This window comes from Archocentrus centrarchus, chromosome 5 (assembly GCF_007364275.1).
Source record: "Archocentrus centrarchus isolate MPI-CPG fArcCen1 chromosome 5, fArcCen1, whole genome shotgun sequence".
Taxonomy (NCBI): Eukaryota; Metazoa; Chordata; class Actinopteri; order Cichliformes; family Cichlidae; genus Archocentrus; species Archocentrus centrarchus.
This window is the reverse complement of record NC_044350.1, coordinates 35,511,539-35,521,590: the sequence shown is the minus strand read 5'-3', so window position 1 is coordinate 35,521,590 and position 10,052 is coordinate 35,511,539. Positions and strand designations below refer to the sequence as shown.

General features: G+C 47.1%; 1 protein-coding gene across 1 annotated transcript; it reads right to left on the bottom strand.

The window, feature by feature from the left end:
- Positions 1–274: 274 nt before the first annotated feature.
- Positions 275–1,768, bottom strand: LOC115779997 (tripartite motif-containing protein 35-like). The gene has a single exon (XM_030728908.1). It carries the CDS (start codon positions 1,766–1,768, stop codon positions 275–277), a length of 1,494 nt encoding a protein of 497 aa, XP_030584768.1.
- Positions 1,769–10,052: the final 8,284 nt, after the last annotated feature.

The following is a 10,052-nucleotide window of genomic DNA, read 5'->3' as shown; positions in this document are numbered from 1 at the left end:
CTACAGGATGAAGATGCCATTTGAGATTTTACATGCAGATCTTCACCTGAAACAGGCCTGAAAGTCCATTTAGCTGCATTGTGATTATCAGTGACCAGAAACAGGCTGATGGGAAGTCCCAACAACACACTTCTTACATCTCTGACACTCACACTTCTTTCATGGGATAGAAAAGCCTGAAGACATTTATGCAATAAACTACAGCATCAACTCTTTGGACTCCACTCCCAGGTTCTTTCTGAGCAGCCATACTTACACATAATAATAAGATCATCTAAACATGCTTATGTAGGCTGAAACTGGGAGCAAACTTTTTGGAGCGGAGCAGCTGCCTGTCTGCATTTACAGAGATGGTTGATGGTAGTATCATCAGTGGTTTAGTCTTGGTCTCAAAGTAAGGAAACAGCTTCTCTGTGACACTGAATTTAAAGGTGTGTATGAGTGTGTTGGTATCAAGATCAAAGAAAGAGATCTTCCCTTTCTTGCAGTGCAGGAGAACCTGGACCTTCTGGAGTGTCTGTACTTGGAGGACTTTGCTTGGAAGTGGTGGAGAGGCTGCTGTGTATGTCCCATCCTGGAGACATATTTCCCAGAATCCAGTCTCTGATTGTCCCTTTCTCTTAAGGGACTCCTGCAGCACACCGAGACTCCAAACTCCATCACTGCTAACCTCAACATCCCAGCTGTGAATCCCTGAGTCGAAGCCCTCAGAGCCCAGGACCACTGAATAGCTGTCAAACCTTTCTGGGTTTTCAGGAAGCTTCTGCTTGCTTCCTTGCCTCACACTGGTCAGATCTTCAGAGATGAAGAGGTGAGCTTCAGCAGTGTTTGGATCCAGAATCACAGGAGAGTAGGAGACCATCTCCTTCATTTTGTTCCAGATGTTGTAGGCCAGGTTTCCCAGATGTTTGGCCACATCAATCAGAGCTCCTGAGACCACTTCAGGATCCTCCAGCAGGGGTTGCTGTCGGGTTCTTTCTGCTGCAGCCTTGTAGTTATGGAGAAACAAGGAGTCTTCAGCTCTCAGCTCCTCCTGTGTGGCCCTGATTGTTTGAGAAAGAGCTGCTATCTTTCTGCTCAAAGCCTCAATCTTCTTCTTCATCATCTGAGTCTTCTGCTCCTCTTCTGTCTTCAGAGCAGTGATTCTCGCCTCCTCTTCCTCAAACAGAAAGTGGTGAAGCTTCTTAAACTGCTCCGTAATCTGGTTCTCTGTATACTGGACCTGCATCCTGTTGTGTTCTACTGTTAGTTCACTGTTTGCTTTCATGGATTCAAAGAGCTTCAGTTTCTCTTGTAAGCACTGAAGTGATATCTGGAGCTTCTCTTTTAGATCCTGTGCAGCTTCTTCGATGGGTCTGAATCTGTGGTTGTTGTGTGCTTTTGAATCTCGACAGACGAGACACGCCGGCTCCTCGTGATTCAGACAGAAGAGTTTGAGTTTCTCGGAGTGCAGACTGCAGAGAGCCTCACATGCTGCAGCAGCTGCTGTCTCTGGTGCCTCTGCAGCAGCTGCTGTCTCTGGTGCCCCTCCTCTCGCAGCTTTCTCCTCTAACATAGCCTCACACAGGTTCTTTAGTACTAAACTAACAGGTGGATTGCTTGACGAGGGTATCTTCATGCAGAGCGGGCAGGTGTGTGTCGTCTTCTCCTTCCACCACATCTGCAGACAGTCTTTGCAGAAGCTGTGGCAGCACGACAGGATGACAGGGTCTCTGAAGATGTCATGGCAGACGGAACAGCAGAGCTCCTGTTCAGTTTGAGAAGACATTTGGTTCTGGAAAAGTCAGCTGATTAAAACTAAAATGTGCTTCAGAGCCTTGTCTTCTTTAATTTCCATCCATGACAGGGAACTAGCAGCAGGTTTACCAGCACTCCAGTGTCTCCAGGATTCTTTCTGATGGAGCTGTAAATCCTGCATCTACTCTGGTTCTGAGTCTCGAACAAACTGTCCAGAAATCGAGTCAAACTCTGAATTATGAAGCATGTTATCTGATACTCGTACAGTCAAGGAATGAGGAAACACATTTCACACGTTTCCTCATTTCTTGCAGAGCGTGCCGTACATTACTGTGTTATCTTCATCTGAGTGGAGGATTGCTGCTTTATTCTTTTGTTTGAAACAGATCAACATTTGAGATCTCGGTGGTTATTTTGAACGAGAGCACGCACAGACAGGGAGGTCATTATTTGGTGCTGCTTGTTTGCTCTGTCATGGGCTGTTTCCTCTGGGTACTCAGACTCTCCCTCAGTCCAGTGACGTCATTGTTAGTTAAACTGGTGATAAAGTAGTTGTAGGTGTGGCTGTGAGAGAGTGATTGTCTGTTCAGTCCTGTGGTCCTATTCAGGTCAATTCAATTCAGTTTCATTTATATAACAGAAGTTAACAACAGTCACATCAAACAGACAAATCCCCACATTGGTGGACATTTGTGAGCACCTACTCCGCTGACTCGGTGCCCTCCTCATGCCGTGGGCCACAATCTGATGTTGTCGGCAAGATAAGCCCTTAGATGTGCATTCAGAACATTTGAGTTTTTAAATAGTAGATAATGGAGCCCCAAGAGGTGTCTCAACCCCAGCTAGGTCCCTCTGGCACTCGTGCTGAGGCCCCTCCACAAGAGAAGTTGGTTTATATTCCTAGGGAGAGGTTGTGCCTTTTATTTAGTGGAACTGGAGAAATCAGTATTCAACTGTTGCAACTGATCCCGATAAGATCTCTGCAGTATCTACTTGGCAGGTGCTTAAGTCAACTGCTGAGTTAAGGTCATTCTTGGGGTTTGCTAGCTATTACTGCCATTTTGTCCCAGGCTTTGTGTCCTTAGGTGCCCCCCTTCATCAGTTGGTGGCTGAGCTGGCTGGTACTAAAGCACAAGCAGCCCTCTAAACAACCTTCGCAGAAGCCTGGACAGAACAGTGTGACACGTTTCCAAGACTTGAAGGCTAAATTAGTGGATACTCCTCTATTTTGGAGGTTGATGCCAGTCATTGGGGTTTGGGGGCTGTGCTTTCACAGAAATGGGCAGATGGTCAAATGCGTCCCATAGCCTGTGCCAGCAGAGGTCTAAAGCCCACTGAGTGGAATACCTTAAAGCACACGTATCATGCTTTAAAAACCTTTCTTTTTTATATGTGAATCATTCACTTCGTGTCTATATTATGTAGCACTGCAATGCTTCGGTATGAATTTCTCATTATCATTGCTCCACAGACCCCTCTTTTACACCTGTTCCTGTCTTTGAGCAGCTCGTTTTGGTGTGGTCTCTTTAAATGTGAATAAGACATTTCACGCCCCGCCCCCTCCAGGTCGCAGAGCGTTCCACTCCACCCTGTTCGGCCATTTTTGTAGTTTGATAGCAGCGATACGATTATTTACCGGCAGAAAAACAAGCACGTCAAGCAGGCTCTGATGCCGGGAATGGGGTGGGGGGGCATGTCAGGAATCATGTGGGTTAATACACCCAACAACCAAACATTTTGACTTGTCTACTTTCAACTTTGGCATGACTGAACTTGGACTACAAAGAAAAAGAAAATGGCTGGATGTCCATGCCCTTGTTTAGCAGTTCCACGGCAAATACTGTGACGTCACAGGACAGAAATCGTCACAGGGACTAGAGAAAACTGAACAGCCTGAAAAATATGACCCAAACAGAATATAAAGATATCTACGCAGCACCAGAACAGAATACATTTAAATTTCCTGCACTGCTACACACTGAAAGTACACAACAGAATTTATTTAAGGGCTAAAAAAGTGGATTTTGTGAACGTTGTGCTCAAGCTAAGGAGGTTTATCCTAAACCTAAAACAATCACGGGTGACGTCCTAGCTGCCACGCCTAATCAGATCCTTGCCATTGATTTCTGCTGTCTTGAACCCTCTGTGGATGGTTCTGAAAATGGGCTGATTCTTACTGATGTATTGCAACCAAGAACCAAAAAGCAACTACGGTGGCCTGTGTCTTGGTTCGTGAGTGGTTCTTCTGTTTTGGGGTCCCTGCTTGGATTCACTCAGATCAGGGAAGGAGTTCTAAAGGTGCCGTGATCCAACAACTGTGTCAGTTATATGGAGTGGAAAAAACTCACACCACTCCGTACCACCCACAAGGTAATGGACGGTTTGAGAGTTTCAATAGGACCTTGCCACCAACTCACCTTTGCTTATAACACCGCAAGCCATCAGACCACAGGTGAGTCACCCTATTTTCTGATGTTTGGCCAAGAACCCCAGCTTCCTATTGACTTCCTGCTTGGAAGGAAAGAGGAACAAACACCAGGCCTGCTTCATGTTTGGGTACAATACCATCAGAAACGTCTTGCAGTTGCTTATAAGGGCGCACGAAAATGGATGCAAATGACCACAAGACTTGCCCCTGTCTCTGATCCACTGCCCCTTGCACCAGTTGGTCTATTCGAGAGATCACAGCATTAAAGGTAGACACAAAATACAAGATCATTGCAGTTCCATTCCCTATCGCATTGTTAGGACTCCTGATGGGGCTGGTCTGGTTTATACTGTGGCTCCCTTGGACAATCCAGAAAAGGTGAGGCATGTCAACAGGCTGTTGATTAAACCAGTCCCTGCTAGTCTTTGTGAGAAGATTGAAGGGGAAATCCAGCAGGTTGCACAGCCCAGGGATTTATCTGAGAGGTTGCCAGCCTCAGATGCAGGTGGGGATTTCTATGTGTGGCAACGTATAGAGTCTCCTAGAAGTAACGCTTATATTCCCTTACCTGTTTCTGAACCCTGTTCAAGGCGAGCAGATTTTGGCACACAAACACCAAACTCATTTGAACTTAGTGTAACCCTGAGTTTTGGTTCAGGTAGCGTTCTCTGGTATCTCCTCCTTCTCGGGCAGTGGGTGTATGGCGAGTTACAATTAATCTTAAAATTAATCTTCTATAATAAACACCAACTCAGCAGGACAGTGTGAACTCAACTTTTACTCTGTCGTCACACACACCACACAGAAAAATCAATGTTGCACCAAAAACAGTCCCACCGTAAACAGTACAAGGTAGGAACCAAAATTACTTCTCACAAGGTTCAATAATAACTAACTTAAATGTTACACATAAAATTATAAGATGAGGCAAATGATAATTAATTATATAATAAACTCAATTAGGTAAAATCATGAATATTTCAAAACTTAATATGCAACACAAATTTATATTCTAAACCACACAAATTAAATGTAACCAAAAACAAATACGTGCCATAACTAAGGTTACAGTAGCTTAATGTAACTTGAACATGAGCACACAGCAGGAGGAACCAAAAATGACAATGTACACAAGGACAAAGACAAAAAGCAGACAACAAATACAGCAGGGCTAATGAGGGGAGAGAAAACAGGTGGGAATCACAGCTGAACATAATCACACTAAACACACAAGGGAAGCAAAACAGACCACAACACACAGGGACAGAAGACCGTCAAAATAAAACAGGAAGCAAGACGAGGCAACAAGGACATGGGCTAGGCACATAAGAAGGCAAGCACACAAAGGGAACCTGAACACGACTAAATGGAAACACAACACCGAGAAGTGAAACTAAACACGAGACCTGGCATTAAGATATAAACAAAACAGACAGGAACACCAACGGAGACGCAGGGAAGACAGGAACAAGACCCTGTCTTCCCTGCAAGACAAGGGAAGACCCAATCCAAGATGGCGCTGGTGAGGTCAGCAGCCGTCGTACCTGCTCCTACGCTTTGTTTGTATATATTAGGTTTAGCTCTAATTTTGGACTTTATAATTCCGCCTGCTCTGTGTCATATCACGTATGACAGACAGACTCTTTTTAATATCAGAATACAGCACTCTGGCTGTATTCTGACACCTTTTTCTCCCGACCCGACTTGGCCTCGGGAGATACTGCGTTTCCAGTGGGCCAGCTCAAACAAAGGACCCAGGTCACGGACAAGGCCCCGAGGGAAAAGAGCCGGCGTAAGAGAGAGGCTGAGGCGCAGAGCGCACCAAACGCCACTGCCGAGCATCCTGTTGGCTAATGTCCAGTCACTGGATAACAAGCTGGACGAACTCAGGGCCAGGATACAGTTTCAGAGGGACATAAGGGACTGCAACATCATCTGTCTCACGGAGACATGGCTGACTCCCCTCATACCGGACCACGCCGTACAGCCGTCGGAGTTCTTCAGTGTTCATCGCACGGACAGAACGAGTGAGTCTGGAAAATCAAGAGGAGGAGGTGTGTGCCTAATGATTAATAACAACTGGTGTGACAGTAGGAATGTTGTCCTTCTGAAACAATCATGTTCACCTAACCTGGAGCTCCTAACCCTGAAATGCCGCCCCCACTACCTGCCCCGCGAGTTTACTTCGGTCATCTTCAGCGCCGTCTATATTCCACCTCAGGCGGACACAAACACTGCACTATCCGAGCTACATGAGGCTATTTCCACCTATCAGGCTAACCAGCGTGATGCGGCTCTCATCGTAGCCGGGGACTTTAACAGTGCAAACTTGAAAAAGGTAATACCGCAGTTGATTCAACACATCGACTGCCCCACCAGAGGAGAGAGGACCCTAGACCACTGCTACTCTGCATTCAAAGATGGCTACAAAGCAAAGCCTCTTCCGCCTTTTGGGAAGTCTGACCACACCTCTGTGCTTCTCATGCCGAAATACAAACAACGGCTCAGGCAGGAACCCCCTGCTGTGAGAGAAGTGACACGGTGGTCTGATCAAACAGAGGCCGCTCTGCAGGGTGCGTTGGATTCAACCGACTGGGACATGTTTCGCAGCAGCGCGGGCGGAGACATCGAGGAGTTTACGGAAACTGTTGTGGGATTTATTGGGAAAGTTGTTGAAGACACTTCACTTAGGAGGACCATCAGGACTTTTCCCAACCAGAAGCCGTGGGTGGATAAATCTGTCCGCGACGCCCTGAGGTCCCGCACCGTTGCCTACAACTCCGGCCTCGCCTCTGGGAACATGGAGGACTACAAGGTTGCATCATACAACGTCCGCAGAGCGGTGAAAGAGGCAAAACATCGCTACGGCCGCAGACTGGAACAGCAACTACAACAGTCTGACCCCAGGGGACTGTGGCAGGGACTACGCACCATCACGGACTACAAAGCACCACACACACACCCGGTGAGTGCCGACGCTTCTCTGGCTGATGAACTCAACATCTTCTTTGCGCGCTTTGAGTCGGGAAGCCGACAGCCCGCTGCGCTCCCGGCCGGAGGGGCGGAGACACTCACTGTGACGGAGCGCGACGTGAGGAGGGCGTTTAGACGTGTAAACACCAGGAAAGCGGCTGGACCAGACGGTATTAGCGGACGTGTCCTTAAGACCTGCGCTGACCAGCTGGCACCTGTGTTTACACTGATATTCAACCTCTCACTGAAACTGTGTGTGATTCCCACCTGCTTTGAAAAGTCCATCATAGTCCCTGTCCCAAAGAAACCACACCCCAGCAGCCCCAATGACTTCAGGCCCATAGCACTCACCTCTGTGGTGATGAAGTGTTTTGAGAGACTCATCAAGACATTCATCACCTCCTCACTGCCCACCACCCTCGACCCACTACAGTTTGCATACCGGCCAGACAGATCCACAGATGACGCCATATCCTTCCTCCTCCACAAGACCCTTTCACACATAGACACTGGTAAGGGGAACTATGTGAGAGTGCTGTTTGTAGATTACAGCTCAGCATTCAACACCATAGTTCCCTCCAGGCTGGTCTCTAAGCTGCTGGACCTGGGCCTGGGCCCATCCCTGTGCAGGTGGGTTCACAGCTTCCTGACCAGCAGACCACAGGTGGTACGAGTGGGTCACCTCACCTCATCCTCCCTCACCCTCAACACTGGATCCCCCCAAGGCTGTGTGCTCAGCCCTCTGCTGTACTCACTGTACACCCATGACTGCGAGGCCACGTCAGAGTCCAACGTCATCATCAAGTTTGCTGCCGACACTGCTGTTGTGGGACTAATCTCTCACAATGAGGAGACAGCCTACAGGAGAGAGGTCTCCCGCCTGGAGAACTGGTGCCAGGAGAACCACCTCCTGCTCAACGTCAGCAAAACGAAGGAACTGATCGTGGACTTCAGCAGGAAGCAGCAGAGGGACTACCATCCACTTGTCATCAGTGGTGCTGAGGTGGAAAGAGTGGACACTTTCAAATACCTGGGAGTGACCATCTCACAGGACCTGTCCTGGACTCATCACATAAACATCACTGTGAAGAAGGCCAGACAGCGTCTCTACCTCCTCAGGCGGCTGAGAGACTTCAAGCTCCCACTCAAGGTGCTCAGGAACTTTTACACCTGCACCATCGAGAGCATCATGCGTGGGAGCATCACCACCTGGATGGGAAACTGCACCAAGCAGGACTTCATGGCCCTAAAAAGGGTGGTTCGTTCAGCTGAACGGACCATCAGAACCACCCTCCCCAACCTGCAGGACATTTACACCAAGCAGTGCAGGCTGAGGGCCATGAAGATCCTAAAACAGCCCAGCCACCCTGGACACTCTCTCTTCTCCCTGCTCCCATCAGGCCGGCGTTACCGCTGCCTGAGGGCTAAGACTGAAAGGTTGAAGAAGAGTTTTTACCCACAAGCCATCCGTCTGCTCAACTCTGAGCCCTAACTGGACCATTATTGCACAGTGTAAATATTATAATTTAAAAAGTGTGTATAGTGTATAGTATATAGAGTATAGTGTATAGTGTGAATTACTTTTTTTATTTTTATTCTTCTTATTTATATGTGTGTGTATATAAGGTTGCAGGTACAAAATACATTTCACTGTGCATTGTACTGTGTATAACTGTGCATGTGACAAATAAACACTATCTTATCTTATCTTATCTTATCTTAAGAGGAAACTGGCAGTCGATCATAACAATAACTAAACCTAGAAAACTCGGGACAACCCAGAATCCAAACCATGAACAGACTTAGAACTACAATGAGAACAGAACAAAAAGAAAAACATCATGAAACGCTGGCATGAGGACCATGACAGCAAAAAACCCCCAACAGCAGCATAACTAAGGAAGGGCTCAGGGTCACCTGATCCAGCCCTAACTATGAGCTTGATCAAAAAGGAAAGTTTTAAGCCTAATCTTAAAAATAGAGAGGGTGTCTGTCTCCTGAATCCAAGCTGGGAGCTGGTTCCACAGAAGAGGGGCCTGAAAGCTGAAGGCTCCCTGTAACCTGGTGTTAAAGAACCTGTGGGAGGCCTTTTTACTGCAGAGAGATCTAGAAGCTTCTGCAGAGTCTGAGCAGTCAACATGACGGCAACCTGACCTTTAACATCTGGTGGACAAACATCATACACTGCATGCACGCCTGTAAAGGAAACCCACACAGTGTTCTCAGAGGAGACACAGTTCAGTCAGAATAACCGAGCATTCATTACAAACTGATGTGTTGATGACACGTGACTCAGTTTCACAAAACCATGAAGCAAAAACTCATCAGTGCCATAAGAAGAAGAAGAAGAAGAAGAAAACAGTCAAAGATTGAAGATCACAGCAGCAGCAGAGACATTAACTGTGTCCTGCTGATTTACAGTCTGGGAAAAGCAGGTGTGAGCAGTGAGGAAGTGACAGAAGTAAACATGAGGAAAAGAGTCATGTTTCCTGTTACCTCAGCTTTAACCAGCAGCTCTGATGCTGCAGGAAACATTCGCTTTGCTGCAGTACACCGACTCCTGATGTTTTTGTTTTATGCATCAAAACTTCTCCATTCATTAAATGTTCCTTTGACTCAAACATCCAGTCAGACGATTATTATTAAAATGAGTCTGCAGTCACAAACACGCCGACTGCCCCGTGCTCATCTGTGTGCACCGTCAGGTTTGGTGTTTGTCGCCATCTCGTGGTCGAGGCCAGATATACAAAATAACTGAATCGGACTTTTTAAGCAGAGACACAGTTTAACCACACACACACACACACACACACACACACACACACACACACACACACACACACACACACACACACACACACACACGTTTTGTTGATGCTGAGTTTTGGTTCTGGTTTTAGTTTGATTGTCTCAT